The 16,943-nt window shown below is 41.5% G+C and overlaps 1 protein-coding gene across 3 annotated transcripts in view; it reads left to right on the forward strand.

The window, feature by feature from the left end:
• Positions 1 to 5,716: 5,716 nt before the first annotated feature.
• The window catches only part of AK4 (adenylate kinase 4), a 51,654-nt gene continuing 40,427 nt past the window's right edge, over positions 5,717 to 16,943 (forward strand). Inside the window, exons 1-2 of one of the 3 annotated variants that reach the window (XM_053249402.1) lie at positions 5,717 to 6,010; positions 6,777 to 6,926. In XM_053249402.1, the coding sequence (XP_053105377.1) occupies positions 6,782 to 6,926 (145 nt within the window). In that variant the 5' untranslated portion in view covers positions 5,717 to 6,010; positions 6,777 to 6,781. Of the gene's footprint in view, positions 6,011 to 6,396; positions 6,577 to 6,776; positions 6,927 to 16,943 lie in introns of those variants that run through there. The other 2 variants (XM_053249399.1, XM_053249401.1) reach the window with 2 other exon arrangements.

Below are 16,943 nucleotides of genomic sequence, written 5' to 3' on the forward strand. Positions count from 1 at the left end.
TTTTTCACAGCTGCCGCACACTGAGTCAAAACTTCCATCGAGCTGACCCCAAGATCTCTCACTTGGTCAGTCACTGACAGCTCAGACCTAATCAGTGTATATGAGAAGCTGGGGTTTATTGCCCCAATATGCATCACTTTATACTTGCTTACACTGAACCACATTTGCCATTTTGGCACCCACTCACTCAGTTTGGAGAGATCCTTTTGGAGCTCCTCAAAATCTGTTTTGGATTTCACTACCCTAAGTAGTTTAGTGTCATCTGCAACTTTGGCCACTTCATTGCTTAATTTCTAGATCATTTATGAACAGGTTAAAGAGCACTGGTCCTTACAGATCCTTGGGGGACCCCACTCCTTACTTCCCACTATTGTGAAAACTGTCCATTTATTCCTGCCTTCTGTTTCCTGTCCTTCAGCCAGTTACCAATGCCCTTAACCTGCCCCCTTATCCGATGACTACTAAATTTACTCAAGAGCCTTTGATGGGGAATTTTGCAAAAAGCTTTTTGGAAGTTCAAGTATACTGTATCAACAGGATCGCTTTTATCCACATACCTGCTGACACTCTCAAAGAACTCCAAAAGGTTAGTGAGACAAGACTTGCCCTTGCAGAAGCCATGCTGGTTCTCTTCAGCAAGGCCTGTTCTTCTATATGTTTAACAATTTTGTCCTTAAGTATCCTTTCCAGTACCTGTGCCTAGAACCATTTTTGGTGGTTCGGTTCTAATGAAAACCAAATTCAAACTGAACCACCAGTTCAGTTAACTGGTTACTGAATCACCAGTTTAGTTAACTGGTTTGGATGAACTGGCTGGCAGTCCATTCCGTTTAATCGAACTGTGGTGAACCATTTTGACCAAGTTCGAGGGGCTATGCTTATAAACGGGAATCTGGTGAGGATTCGCCTTTACAAGCAAAAGGGAATCTTGCTTTTAAAAGGTTTCTAAGGGTGGCTGGGAATGGCAGTGAGAGGACACTTACTGGCAGTGCCAGCGTCTCTTCTAAACTCCAGAGCTCCCCTCACCAGCTCCTCACATGATTCCCCTTTATAAGCATCACTCCTCAAACCATTGAACCAGGTCAAACTGGTCCATAATGGAACTCGGACCAGCTGCCTTTTTTTGAAGTCAGTTTGCTTCAGGTTTGAACCGGGCCGGTTCTAATAGAACCTGGTTAGATTCAAACTGTTTCTGCACACCTCTAGTTTCTATCCATTTAACTGGCACAGAAGTTAAGCTATCCATCATGTAGTTACCTGGATCCCCCCGTGATCCCTTTTTGAAAATCAGTGTTACATTAGCTACTTACTAGTCTTCTGGTACAGAGCCTAACTGCAGGGACAAATTTCATATTTTTGCTAGGAGATCAGCAATTTCAAATTTGAGTTCTTTCAGAACGCTTGGGAAGATGCCATCTGGCCTTGATGATCTGTTAATTTTTAGTTTTTCAAGACAGTTTAGAATATCTTCTCTCTTCAAATTGGCCCGGTTTTTCAGCCTCCAAGCCTTAGAAGCTCAGTTCCGGAGCAAGTCTATGGCCAGTATCCTCTGCCGTGAAGACAGATGCAAAGAACTCATTCAGCTTCTCTGCAATCTCCTTATCCTCCTTAATAATCCCTTTCATGCCCTCATCATCTAAGGGTCCAACCGGCTACCTGGCAGGTAGCCAGGTAGCCGGTTGGCTACCTCTCTTCTGCTTCTGATATATATATAAAGAAATTTTCATTACTCACCTTGACACATCTAGCTATATGTTCCTTAAACTCTCTTTTTGCATCCCTGATTGTCTCCTTACATTGCTTTTGCCAGAGTTTCTGTTCCTTTCTGTTCTGTTCTCTCGTCACCTCAAATTGGCCCGGTTCTTCAGCCTCCAAGTGTTAGAAGCTTAGTTCCGGAGCAAGTCTATGGTCAGTATTCTCCGTTGTGAAGACAGATGCAAAGAATTCATTCAGCTTCTCTGCAATCTCCTTATCCTCCTTAATAATCTCTTTCATGCCCCCATCATCTAAGGGTCCAACCACCTCCCTGGCAGGTTTTCTGCTTCTGATATATATAAAGAAATTTTTGTTAATCACCTTGACACATCTAGCTACATTCCTTAAACTCTCTTTTTGCATCCCTGATGGTCTCCTTATATTTCTTTTGCCAGAGTTTCTGTTCTATTAATTTGGGCAGGACAAGGAAGTCTTCTTCCCTTTTATAGCTTCCCTGACTCTACTTGTTAGCCATGCGAAAGTCCTCCTGAACTATATAGCAATCCCTTGCCAACTGTGAGGGTTCTGTTCTGGCAAAACCTCACCACTGGCAAATCTGTGGTTGGCAAGGCATTAAAGTCTATGGGAAACAGGGGGTTAGAGGAACCATGGTTGCGAAAAGACCAAAAATGAAGGGAAAATGCATAAAAATCACCATAACTCCTTTAAAATTGCCAAGAGGAGTGTACAGCACGAGGAGTGTACAAATTGAGTCTCTGCACATTTTTAACCACCCCCCCCCCCCCATTGCTAAAAGGTACTTCTGAAAAAAGACCGCCAATTGGTAAAAATCACTTTAAAGTAAAGTGAGTAGTTGGCAGGGTCAGCAGAAGAATGAGTGGATTGAACATCTGAACTCCACAAAATTGCAAAAAAAACCCCAAACAAACCCCATTACAAAAAATCTCAACAAACTGCAGATACATGGGTCACGGTTGATGAGACCAGTCACAATTTGCGATTGGGAAAACTATGATTGGTGAGGGATAACTGTACATTCTAACTGAACTTCTGTTATTGTTGTTTTAAATAAGTTCCATGCTTTCTGGAGTGATTTGACCCACCTGGCTTTCCCTTTCAGCTTCCTTTTTACCAGTCTCCTCATTTTTGAGAGGTTTTCTCTTCTGAAGTCCAAAGCATCTGTATTGCAATTTCTTGACAATGCTCCACTTGCATATAAGAGGAATTGGATCGCATTATGATCACTGTTCCCCAATGGTTCTAGAACTCTGACATCTTGCACCAGGTCCTGGGCAATGCTCAGGATTAAGTCCAAGGTTGCCTACTCTATAGTACGTTCCATGATCAACTGTTCTAAGGCACAGTCATGTAGCATGTCTAGAAATCTGGCCTCTCTGTCAATACCCACATGTGAATTTGCCCAGACTATGTGAGGGTTGTTGAAGGTACCCACTATTACAGCTCTCTCTTTGACACCTGTCTGATTTGTTTCTTCAACTCAAAGTCACTCTCAGCATTTTGATCTGGAGGGCGATAGCACATCCCTAGTAACACAGTTCCTTTCAGTCCTTGTATAATACTTCTGTGGAGGACTCAAGTCCACCTAAGTTTTCAGCTTGCTGGATTCTATCCTGTCTTTAACATACAGTGCTCGTCCACCTCCAGTCCTCCTCTCCCTGGCCTTTCTGTAGCGTTTGTATCCAGGAATAACAGTGTCCCACTGGTTCTCACCATTCCACCAGGTTTCCGTTATGCCCACTATATCTATGTTTTCATTAGCAGCTAAGCACTCCAGATCATTCATCTTGGCTCAGAGGCTTCTGGCATAGGTATATAAACAGCTACACACCAAGCCTCTTACCCATTGTTGGCGTGTACTATCTCTCTTACTGTCATTTGACCTTTTTGACTAGCTGTCATGTGTTTCCATCTGCTCTACTTCTAGTTCTTCTTTCAAGAACTGCTTCCAAACTGAGCCACCTCAGAAATGTGGCACCTCCCACAAGCTGTGTGGCTTACCTGCAATGACTCCCCACCCACTATCTCTCTAGGCACAACTAAAACTGAAACTGCCCTGTGAAAAATAAACCCCTAGCCAGCCAGAAATCAAACCCTAGGAAAGACTAGCCCTAGCAAACTTACTTGTCCTTTACCCCTTGTTTTCTTGTTGTACCATCATTACTCTGAAGCATTTGTCAATTGTCATAATGAAATTCCTTGCAAACTACTAAGTTCCTTCTTTAAAAAGTTAAAAATTGAGTATCTCCCTCCCCCCCCCCACCTCCCAAATTAAGTAGATGACAAATGCATGACTTTGAATGTGGAGTTTGTTTGTGGATGCTTGCATTTTTGGATGAGAAATTGCTTAGAGTTTTCAAACAGAAATATATAAATTATGAATTTCCCTAACTCTCCCCCTCCCTCTATATAGCTTTGTTGATATGTCTAAAATGTTGTCTTAGCTGAAACCTTTGGTTTGAATTCTAACCATTTGTACTGATGTCTGCTATTTTTATTGTGGCTGAAGACTGCATAAAGACTGGATCCGTGCAGTACACTGCTTAATGGTGTTTATGCTTTTTAGGTGTCTACATATCTGGCTTAAGGGGGTGCTGTGTGCATATTTTTGGTATGTGTGATCAAAGGAGTAGTGTATCATGGCTAGTAATAGTATAATGTATTCATTTACTATGCTTGGAGGGGTGAATCCTGGCAGACCAGAGGGAATCATGTACCCAGACTAACTGGGAGGCAGCTTTTAAAGCGATGGCTCTCTTATATTTAGCAGGGGAAGGACAACTGTCCCTATTCAGCCCAACCCAGCGTCACTTCCACTGAATGCTGTTACTAGTAGTTTCTTTTTAGATTGGGAGCCATCTTCTCATTCTGTTTGTTCTGTAAACTGCTTTTAAAAACTGTCAAAAAGCGGTATATCAATTAATAATAATAATAATAATAATAATAATAATAATAATAATAATGTCTAATAAAGTTCAGGCAGCAGGAGCCTTTCCCCTCTGACAGAGAGCATCGGCATCGTGGGCTCAGGCTGCATGTGCAGCAAGGACTGAGTGTGTGTGGGAAAGAAAGGGGAAATAAAGCCGATGCTTTCCCTCTATTAGTTCCAATGGACTAATAGAGTCCATTAGAAACTTTTAAACAGAGCACCGTTAAACAGAGCACCGCATTTCTATGATATAAGCAGATGGAGGTAACTGCTCAAATATGTAAACATGTAGGTGCAGAAATATAAAATGTTTATTCCTCTAAGGTTATTCCTTTGGTCTAACGTCGTATTTTCGGAAAGCGGGGCGATCATCTAGAAATGGCTAGGACCTCTATACTCGGCTCACTGTTGTTCCTTACGCATTCCATCACGTTCATCACGCTCTGTACTTTTCAACGCTATGAACTGGCAAAAGCTCTTTTTCCACTAAAGATTCATTCTGTGTGTAAACTACGTGATGCTGCCTTGAAAGTAAGCCTGCCTGAAATCAATGGGGCTTACTTCCGAGGAAACAGGAGATACTTTCGGCACGGGGAACCTTCGCTCTCTGTTCATTTTCTTTAGACGCCACAGTAGTTGAAGATGAAACTTTGTTTAAATAATTAAAAAATACATGGTTTTGATTTTAAAAAAATTACATTCCAAATGGCTGTTCGCTTCTAGACGCATTGCCGCCAGATAAAAAGCCCCTCCCTACATACATAGTCTTTCCCCCATATTTTGTAATGTTATGAAATAACTCTTACACCTCAACCTCCCATTTTAAAAATCACACATCCCCCAGTTACACCTACATTCCAGCCTATTCATCCAGCCCTGTGGTAAAGTGGGTGGAGAAGGGTGGGATACGGTATACTTTCAGTGGGTTGCTGGGGTATGTAGTCCAACCGAGGAGCACCAATTACGAAGAAAAGAGCGGAAAAACATAATGCTAGACTACAAATCCCAACATTCCTTGCTCCCTAAGGGGCGGGGTTCGTTTGGCTGTTGTCTACAACTGGCATTTATTTCCTTACTGATGTGTTGGAGCTGCTGCTGCTGCTGCGAGCTGAGTAATTGAGAACAGCAGTTTGCATTCGCAGAGGGATTCGCTCTCTTCTTTTAAAGGCGCAGGCGGAGCTTTGCGATTGCAAGAGAGAAACATTGCAATCTTTTATTTTTGATTGGGTGACATGATATTTTTGATATCGGTAACATGTGAAACAATCAGTTGAACAGTTTTAAAACGCCATTTTGCGGACTTAATTTCTTTCTTGGGATTTTCTTTTACAACGCTCCAAAGAAGTGGTGAGTGGACTTTTCTCTTTCTTTCCGAGCAAGAACAAACGTTTAAAGTAGGGCGTATGCACTTGTGAAAAATTTAGCTAGAAAGGGAAAAGAACGGCGAGTTGTTTTTCTTCTCATTTTTATGACCGATTACCAGAAGTTTTCAGGGAGGTGTTAAGGTACTCGGTATTTTGGGATATTTGGTATTCCGGTGGTTTGGCAGACAATTGTTTTTAAAAAACTGTGATTTTAAGCAGAGGAAGTTTTATTCTTGCTTTCCATGAGATCAGAACTATACTGTTTTGCTCATTGGGAGACATGCCCACGTGCATTTATTTTATTTTTTAAGTGCGTGCTATATAGTTCTTGTCCAAACTTCGCTATGCTCCATCCCTTGTTCGCCTTCTAGAGGCCTTGCACTCGATTGGAAGGAACTAGGATCGGAAAGTGAGAAACCACCATTCATTATTTGCCGTTTCTCGCCGTGCGGGGAGCATTCTTTTTTGCTCTGCAGATCTGATAGGGGCAAGAAGGGATAAGTTTTCCTCAACCTTGCCAGAAATAAGACACAGTGAAGCTTTCTCTGGGTATGTTCTATAGGGCTAGAATGGTCTGAAATGTGCGATATGCATTATGTCATATAGACTTGTGAGCTGAAATGAGGGGCGGTTAGGAAGAATAGGATACAATCTGAGGTTGCTTGGGAAGACGGATTGCCTATATTGGGGGTTGCCTGCTTTGCTGGTTTTGGTGGACACAGTGATTTTGACTGTTGTATTTTTCCTAGAGAGAATGGCTTCCAAGCTTTTGAGAGCGGTTGTTTTGGGTCCCCCAGGCTCTGGCAAAGGAACTGTGTGTGAGAGGATCGCAAAGAGCTTTGGTCTCCAGCATTTGTCCAGCGGGCAGTTCTTAAGAGAGAACATCAGGGCAAAAAGTGGTAAGTGAATGAAGGAAAAAAGCAAGCCCTGTTCCCTCTACTGCTTGGGATCTAGTACAGTAAGTGGTTCATCAGGCAAATGTATGTTCCGGACAGATCAGTTGTGGTTGTTCGTGTGCCCTGCTTGAATGTGTGCAGAATGGCTACACACTGATCCCAGTTCTAGGAAGGGAATTGGCACTGTGTGGGGAGGTAGTGGTGGTAGTAGTGTCTGCTATTTTACACAATCTGAATCGACACTCCTCATAGCTTGCAGTGAAGTACTTGCAGTTGACTTCCAGGGGACTCTCCAAGGTTCAGCATGGCAGCATGAGTGTTGCACAGACTCCTGCAAAAACAACAATAGTGGCACAAGGCAAAGATAAGAATTGGCAATGCTGTGGAGCAGTAGTAGTAGTAGTGCAAGGTTTATGGTGCAATCCATTGTTCTCTTTGTTAAACTTGCTAGTTCTGTATGCAGTTTTCTTTCTTCCCTCTCCTGTTTGTGGGGGGAAGAAGCAGATTTGATCAGCTGTTTCATCTTGGCTACAAGGCAAGCCACATGCAACTGGCTAAATTGATTTAGCACATGGCAAAGTTTTTTCCCCCCCTAAGGACTGCTCTGCTCATAAAATGGATGCTACTTTAAAAAAAAAAAAAAAAAAGAGGCACCTTTTGAAGTGGTGGTAAGTCGCTTGTTTTTAATTGAGGGAGAGCAACTTGCCCTATCCAACTTCAGCATAGCATCCTTCCAGTAATGGTTGCTGGTGTCTGACTTCTGTTTCTTTTTAAATTGTGAGTCCTCATGGGACAGGGAACCATTTCTACAGAAACCACTCTGAGAACTCTTGCTGTAAAGTGGTGTGCAATCATCCCTTGCCAACCGCTAGGTTTCCGTTCTGGCAAAACCTTGCTGTTGGCAAATTCGTGGTTAACGAGGTGGTAAAGTCTATGGGAAACGGGGTTAGGGGAACCACAACTGCAAAAAGACCTTTAAAAAAAGATATTTTGGGGCCAAAAATCACAAAAAAAACCACTGTAATATCACCAAAGGTCACTAAGAAGAATGAGCAGATAAAACCTCTGGACATCTTTTAACCTCCAAAAATCACTCAAAGGCATCTCAAATTGGCAAGGGACATCAGGGTCACCAAGATATGAGCAGATCGAACCTCTGAACCTTCCGCCCCCCCCCCCCAATCACTGAAACCACTCCAAAATCTCTTTAAAAAAACACCTTTTGCCAAATGTGGATACTCAGGTCATGGTTGGCAATACCTGTCACAATTTCCCTTCACATACTCTCAAAACTGCAGTTGGTAAAACTGTAGTTGGCAAGGGATGACTGTATGTTAATGTTTTAATGGTTTTATATTGTGCACCACCCAGGGACTTTTTTGGATAGGCCAGTATATAAATGTACTAAATAAACATGTACATCTGTAGTCATGCATATGGCTGTGTGGCACATTGTCTGGATTATGTCCATAATGTGTTAATCGTTTTTAGATGTGTTACTATATAATAGGATTTATTTTTAAAAATCCACCTTCCATTATTTGTATATAAAGATAAAGTATATAGTTATTGTTACTTCCTGCTATAGCAATAGTCCTGTTCAAAACTTCAGATGTGTCCCATATGTCCATTCATATGTTAGGTTCAACATTTGTATGAGTGTACAGTGTACACAGGTACAGATTTTTACATGGATAAGAAAACCACAGGGCTCTGTGGGCACCAGGAGTTGAAATCAACTTCATGGCACACTTTACCTTTACAAATATCCACATTATGCTGAATGCAAGTACAGAAGTACACTTCATATCAGAAGTACAATTTGAAGAGGCTGTATCCCCCTTCAAATGAACACAGGTACAGTCATTCACACAAACAAGTGTACAGACATTAGTACACTATTACAGCACAATGTCTGATAGGGCTATTCTCTAAACTGGTTTGTGGAAGGTAGTGAACTTGTACTTGCTGAACTTGCCCCTGACCTCCCTGTATTCAGTAGAATGGATGTGATCAGTGACTCTGATCATGTAGGATTCCTAATTATGTAGCAAAGCCTGTGCATACTGAAGAGCTGCATGCAGTAGAGCAGTATTCACTCCTCCTGCTGAATGTGCAGGGATGGGACCAGTGGGTAGGATCCCACTCCCAACTGCTACATGTTCAGTGATTGCAGATTGAAGATGTGAAGTAAAATATAAATTAGCTGTATGGATGCACTTGGATCCTGATTATGCTGTAGATTAATGTAAAACTAGATGCTGGTTTAAGCACTTGTTTGGGGCTTGCATGCTTGTTTTTTATTTGGTTAATAGCAGATGGGTTGGAACTGTGGTGCATAGGAGCAGGGATTCTAACCTGTCAGGCTCTCAATATAGCCATCTGCCTTCCGCTGCCAAAGCAGATAGAGGTGGCCTTCTTCAGGGGAGCTTTAAGGCTTACATCCCTTAAGTGGTGCAGTGGGGAAATGCTTGACTAACAAGAGGAAGGTTGCCGGTTTGAATCCCTGCTGGTATGAAACAGCAATATTGGACAGCGGCGATATAGGAAGGTGCTGAAAAGCATCATCTCATACTGTGTGGGAGGAGGCAGTGGTAAACGCCTCCTGTATTCTACCAAAGACAACCACAGGGCTCTGTGGGCGCCAGGAGTAGAAATCAACTTGACGGCACACTTTACTTTAAAGCTTACAGGCAGGGCTTGTTCCATTCACCAGCCCTGCCCTAGTGTTTCTACCCCCAAGGCTCAGTCAGTCCAAGGACTCCTTCCACGCCAGGTCCTCCTTCTGGACTGGCCCTTCATCACTGGCCAGCCCTCCCTTTATATAGCTCCTGACAGCTGGGGCAATTCTCACGGGATCTTGCCTTGAGGTTTTGTGAGAGCTGCTCCCGATCCTGTGAAGCTACGCAGTCTGTTGATGGAAGGCAACCTCTCCCTGATAGGGCCAGAGTGAACACCTCCAGGTGGGTGTATTGATGTCTGCTTCTTCCCCCGCCCGGGTGATGAGTTTCTGCCCAGGTTAGACCCGGGTGACGGAAGCTCCATCATGAAACTCGCCTGTGTTTACTAGTGGTGATCGGCTCCACCTCAGGGATTCCTCAAAATAACCCTTTGCTCCTGTCCCAGTCAAAATTTTCTCCCACATCTGCTACAAATTGCATGGTGGAGGGGAAGACTCCATTGGTGCCAATCACTAAATACTAAACTCTTTCAGGCCCCTTTTAATTTCTCAAAGGGAAAGAGTTAAGCAGGTGATTGATTTCCCCCTTAAAATCAATGCCACCTAAACATGCTTAACATTAGCTGGATTCTACCACAGAGTTGGCCAGAGTCTGTCTTTATCTCAAGGAATCCGTCCACTATTCTTTGAAGCAAGTTGCATTAATTTCAGTTTAAGCATCATTTTACTGTCCTTTCAGACATCATATTGTACACGCATATAGGTATCTGTACTTGTTTCAGTGAATGACTGTATATGTGTTCAGTTTAGAAGTGAACCTGGGTACATGGATCCTGAAATGCAGCATATGTATATGAAGTGTGCTACTATGGTTGTGTTGAACATAATGTGTGATATGATTACAGCTTTAACATTGCAACTTGACAGTACCCTTGCAGGACATAGCTGGAGCTATTATGTGCTTTGTAAATAAGCCCAGATCTCACTGATTTATATCGGGCTTGGTATGTGCTAGTAATAGTAAATAGAAACTTACCCATAGGCAGAATGGGTCAAAATTCACTGTACTCAGTGAATGAATTCAGGGTATTTCTAACTTTGTGTTAGAGCCTTGCAAACACAGGCATTTAAATGCTCCAGGCAAATCTGAAAGAGGACAGTAAAGAGGGGAAAGTATGAAGAAAAACAATTTGTGCTGCAGAAAACAAACAGTAACACTTTCTCACTTTTCAATTTTAAAGGATGAAAAAATTAAGTTTTCAAATGAAGTGTAACTTTTAATATAAAAATTCAATGTGTACTATCTTAAAAGTTCTACTTCCAAATGTTCAGTAATGTTGTCTTGTATTTATAGACTTATTTACTTCAGGAAGCAAATGCCTTCATCCCTTAAAACTGGAACAAGATAGGGGTTGCAGAAAAACATGTGCAACCTGTATGAGAGCACTGTGAGGAGCATAAAAAACAAGCTGCAGTATACTGATGAAAAAAGCACATCAAAATTCCGAATACTGAACATAAAGGTGAAAAAGAATGTAGCCATTCTGAATGTTGAGCATATCCTTCTTTAGTCCAGTACACTTGCTTTAAAGAAATACAGTGTTATTGCTTAGTCACTTTGATACAGAAGATCAGTCCAAACCTAGTGATCTAAATTTCCCTTCAACTGCACCTATTCACCTGGTAGAATATTTTCAGGCTGCTGACAATTTACATAGTCTGTGATGGATATTGGTAGAGTCTAAGCCTTCTTGCCACCCAAGACAAAATAAGAGGGTCTTGCACATGCAAGCATCTTTGTAGTTGCTATTTTAATTACATCTATATCCTGCCTGCCTTCTGCCTTCTCAAGGCAATGTACATGGGGTTTCCACGCAACCTTCCGTTTAGGTACTGACTAGATCCAGACTCTTGAATTCACAAAGGTTGCTGCATAATGTGTCATCAGACTATGCCTATAGACTAAGTTGGTATATAGAGGCAAGTATGCTGACACAGTCACCTATGGGGGTCAGTCTGATGCTAGTGAAGGTCTGGACTTATAAGAACAAAACAAATTTCTACAACTGCATACACAGCAATGGGAAGTCACTTCAAAATGGTACCAGGCTTTCACATGCATTTCTTACTGTGGCTACTGTGTCATCCTGGGCAAAAGGCCATCATACTAAAGCAATTGTTCTAAAGAGCGTTTGCGCAATATGCATATTCCCTACTGTTGGAGGATTGGGCAAACCTGGTGTGCAGGCAGAGGCTGGAAGAGAAGACCGAATGTCATGAAGGTTACATTGGCACAGTTTGGGTTTTTTTTTTGTTGCCTTCTGTTTTTTCCCCTTCCAGATTTTTGTGAAACTGATGTATCTGCAGGTTACCGTGAGTCTGCTGGTACCTCCTTTCACCCACAGATGCACCAGTTATGCAACTATAAGGATAATAAAATTTCCAACTCTTTTGGAAATAGATATGACAGGTGAATCAGTAGCTTGCTGACCATAATTTTGCTTGCAGTGCTTAATGGGATAACCAGAAGAGAAGCTGTTGACTTTCATTTAAGCTCTCTGTCCCACAAGTACATCTATAATTGTGTAGCCTGCCGCTTTATACTCATTGTGCATTTTAAATCTGGGTTCCCTGTTTGGCTCTATTAAAGGTATTTCTGTATATAGAACCTTCACAACAGAGTGTTGCATTAAACTGCTGTTTCTTCCAGCTTCCTATGTTGGATGTTTTTAGGGGTAACGTGTGGATTGAGATCACTGAGAGCCATCCAGATCTTGGTGGTTTGGCTGGTAATCCAAATCTACTCTAAATTTGCTAAAGATGCTGGTAAAGTTTGTGGGGTAGTGATCATATAGCCTTTAAACATAAGTTTAAACTCAGTAGTTCTCATCTGTCCAGTAAGATGAGATGAGCTAGCAATGATGACTTAATTGTACAATTGTAACCATACATCTGTAGTTCCAAGTTGATACATTGTTGGCATTTAAGTAGCTACTGTGTCACTCTTGGTCATCCAAATCTGCTCTGAATTGGTTATTGGCTTCACTGTACATACATAAGACTTGACAGTAAGACTTCATTGATCCTCAGTAATGACAAAACATTTTTGGTGGGGTCCTTTTTAATTAAGTGGTTTGGGTACCATAGTCCAGTTAACATAATTCTATTTGAATAATTTAAATTTCAGTGTTCTGAATTTTTTTATATTGAATGCCACCCAGCTATTTTGGTGAAGACATTGATGGAAATACTATACATGTCTTGAAATGTTGGTTCATGCATGCTTGTTTAATGTTGAATAGGGATGAAATGCTGTTGGACAGAGTTAAGTTAATACTGATTAACAAGTGTGTTTCAGCAAGAACAAAATCTAGCATTTTTATTGGTCTCATTATTGTCAATGTATATTTCACTTTGCATTAATACAATCTCGGAGTCACTCCAATACTGAGCTCTTTCTGGGGAGGTACATTAGCACCTACTTAAGGTCAAACACTGAAGTGAATTCTGATTTAGTACTAATTTAGTATTTTAGTTGAAACAGAGGTGCCATTCACATACCGCAGACGAACTTGAGTAACCAGAGCTTTATATAAAGGTTCTTGTCTTTTCCTCTTTTTTTTGGAAGGGAGAGCAACAGTTATTATTACAGGACATTAGACTAAACACATTGAAATTCTCACAAATCTGGGACGGAAAATACAATGTTAAAGTTGCAGGATGAACGGGGTTATAGCATGAGGATAATCCTTCTTTGCTAAAGGAACTGAATGACCCAGAAAAAGAACTTGGTTTTCTTTCTTAATGAAAAGGCTTGATTACACCGTTGCATCAGACTGCATTATTTTCTGTTACAGTGGCTATCTGTGAGGCACAAGTAACGAATCCACAGTTTGGTTCTGGAATGTTGCATTTTGTGTCTTATAAGATTGGAGGATTATAATGAAACAAAGTAGACAGACATCTAGTCTGCACAGAGCATAAGCCACTCATTTGCTCAAGTACACCTCTGTTCTCAACCGGACAGGGACATCAGGGAATATTTTGGTGCCCCTGAATCTGCTGGTCGTGCTACAACAGGGCCGTCTCCTAGCAAACACTGATTACTTTATGTTGCTGTAATGTAGCATTGTTATGCTGTGCCAAGTGCACTTGGTTTAGCAGAAGCAACTAACACTGAGCAGCTGATTGGATGTGTTGAGTCAATACTCATATAAATGTGAATGTTTTTATATTGCAGTATATGAGCAGTTAAACGTAAGGCTAAGAACCACATTCCAAAAATGTAATATTACTAAGAGAGGCACACTCTTCAGTTGGTTTTGCTTTCACGGTAGCCTTTGTCTTGAAGCATCTTGTTGTGTTTACTGGTCCCACTTATCTCTCTCTCCCTCTCTCTCCCCTAGTCTATGGCTCCCCCCTCAATCCTAATCTATTCTATAATTCACAGGAGGGGCACAGATGAGACTGCCACCATTAAAAAGTAGTCTTTTTAAGACTACTCCATCAAGTGAGATTACTTTACTCTCTTGAATGGGGTCCATAGTCTCTAAATCTTAAGAATTTTACATATTTTAATGTAATTTACTGGTTTTTAATTATGTAATTTACTAACTTTTTAGAGAGGTGAAATTGCCCTGAATTACATAAGAGAAGGGTGGTATATCGGGAATCTTATCCTGTATCTACCTTTTCAAGAGCTGCCCCATGTACAGTGCATTCTAGTAATATAGTCTAGACTGATTGGAGCATGGGCATCTGGCTTCTCCATGAGGCAGTGGTGCCTCATAGCAGTAGTGTGCCACTGCTTCCACTTGGGCTGTCATGCTGTGTACATTTATTTCACAGTAAATCCCTTTGAATTCTCAGGTATTTCTGAAAAGCGCTATTAGCTAGGCTGAAAGATATGCTAGTGATTGCAAGAAAGTTAATTCACTATGAAAGTGCAATGTTAGGAGTACCTGCTAAAGGTGTTAAATATCTGAGGTGAGGTTTGCTGGAAACTGCTTATTCTAGTCCTTTATTTCATAATAAAGGTGTTATAGTATTCCCACATCCCTAAGATACTGTAACGCAAGGGTTACTTTTACTGCTTTGATTGGGGGGGGGACTTTGCTTTAAGAATAGAGTGGAGTGGTTGAATGATGTTGGATCTCTTTTAGACAGTCACTTCTGGTTCAGATCATATTTCTTTCCTGTATGATAAGATACATTGTCAGGTGTGAGGACAATGGAGTAAGTGTGGGGACAGTGGAGTCAATGGATGACTGTCCCTTGGCCACCAGGGTCAGGGAGGGTGCTGCCAGGGGACCCTCGTGCACCCAGCCAGCGAACAAAGCACTTGCTGGCTGGGAGCATAAGGCGCATCCCTCTCCAGCCAGTGTTTCATTTAAACACTGGGCGGGGTGGAAAGCCCAGCCAGTCAGCGTCTCAATGAAATGCTGACTGGGGAGGATGGGAGAGGGTCTGGATGGACCACACCCCCTATGTCAGATGCAAAACCACACCCCCTATGTCAGATGCAGAGTGCATAGCTTGGGGTGTGCGCATGCTTTGTGCACATGATTAAAAATCAAAAGGGGCGGGGTGCTGCCAGCAGGACTCTGTCCTCCAATTGTAGGCAAGTTCCCTACACCCCTGTTCATTGTGTGTTTTAAAACAAACTAACTTGGTCAAGGATTCTTGCTTCTTTTCTATCGGAGTTTCTGTCACTCTGCTTTCAAGTCAGCCTTAGTAATAGTAGAACTCCTTCTCTTCATAACTGGTAAAAAGTCAGTCATTCTGCTTATTTGAATTCCAAACTTATTGGGAACCTTGGTTGTTTAGCTAAGTAAATGTTGAGCTAAAATTTGGCCTTGAATGGTCTTAGATTTTTGTGATTTGTGCCAGAAAGCCAAGGATTAAGCCCCTGGAAAGGATTCCCAACCACTTAATAGTTATGTAGGCCTTCTCTACAAATATGTAGCCTTGATTCAAGGCCTTGTAGTGGGGGAACAGAGATGTAGAATTTTTTATTTATTGGAATGCAAGTTTGAAGTACATACTACTGATCTTAAAAATAAGATCATTGCTACATTGCTTTTAAGTCTACTTGGTACCACTGCTAGTTTTGTCAGCTTGGCACAGGGCAGGCTCTGGTCTGGAAAGGGGGATTCTACCTTTCCTTCAGTCTTGCCTCTACAACAGCAGTGCCTGAATAAGGTAAGGCTAGGAGTGGAGAGTTGTTCTACCTTCCATTGCCACCTACAGCAATGACCTCAGTGACACCAGGCCACTTTGCTATGCCTCCTTCTTCCCTGAAGTCTGTAGCCACCAGGTGAGAGCTGGTTAAGGAAGACTTCACCTTCCTACAACTTCTAGACTGGTTTGGGGGGTTTGAGAAGCTTCAACCCTGGAGCTGTTTTTATCCTGACATGAAACCAGTTCCTAACATGCATTTGTGTGGTTTTTTTCCTCCAACAGAAGATGAACATTTTTTTGCTCCCCTAGTATAGGCAGTGATGAAGGACTGAGTTCTTAATGGCTATGTAGACAACATAATGTGTGGACAATATTAACATTTTGAAGAAAACATTGCAAGTTGCTTTGAATCCATGGGATAACGCAGGAGATATAGATAAAAGGTGTGTAGTAACTTCCGAGAGTCCATTTTGTGTTAAGGTAGAAATTTGAGGTTGTAATTAAGCAGGCAGATCATATTCTTACCCCGTCTAATTACACTGAAGTTTTAAACAAGCCCATGTCTCTGTATATAGAGCTGTATAAATCTGCCTGCATTAGAAATTGTGTTGGGGAGTGGCTCTCCCTGGCAACAATGCATTCTCAACCTTTTAGTTAAGTTGTTTAAACTTAATTCACAAAACTTCATTCACAAAAGGCAGTGAAAGCTTGGAATGTTTTGTTGCATAACTGTGTTTTGCTGCTTGGCTTTAGGGAACCTAGCCAAGGTCAGTGAAAGATCTCATGGAAGATTGCATTTTCTACAAGAGACAAATATCAGTATACATGCAGTCTCTTTGGTAAAAAACAAACATTGTTCAGTGTGTGCATAAAAATGGTATGTGCACATCTGCTTTATCTGACTAAAATGACTAGTTCAATGTTGTTTTTTAATCAATGACTCATCTTTGCATTTCAGTGAATGAGATCATTTGCCTCCTAGCCTTTCTTGATGTGCTGTTTTCAACGTAAATTTATCTGGAGCTCTGGCAGGCGAAAAAAAGAGATCCTATTAAAAACAATTTAAAAATATGGTCCTAGCAATGAAGATAAGATTCGTTGGTTTTTAACTTTGGCTTTCTTTTTTCATTTAGTATTACTAATGTTAATGATTTCTGGGG

This window comes from Hemicordylus capensis, chromosome 4, assembly GCF_027244095.1.
Source record: "Hemicordylus capensis ecotype Gifberg chromosome 4, rHemCap1.1.pri, whole genome shotgun sequence".
Taxonomy (NCBI): domain Eukaryota; kingdom Metazoa; phylum Chordata; class Lepidosauria; order Squamata; family Cordylidae; genus Hemicordylus; species Hemicordylus capensis.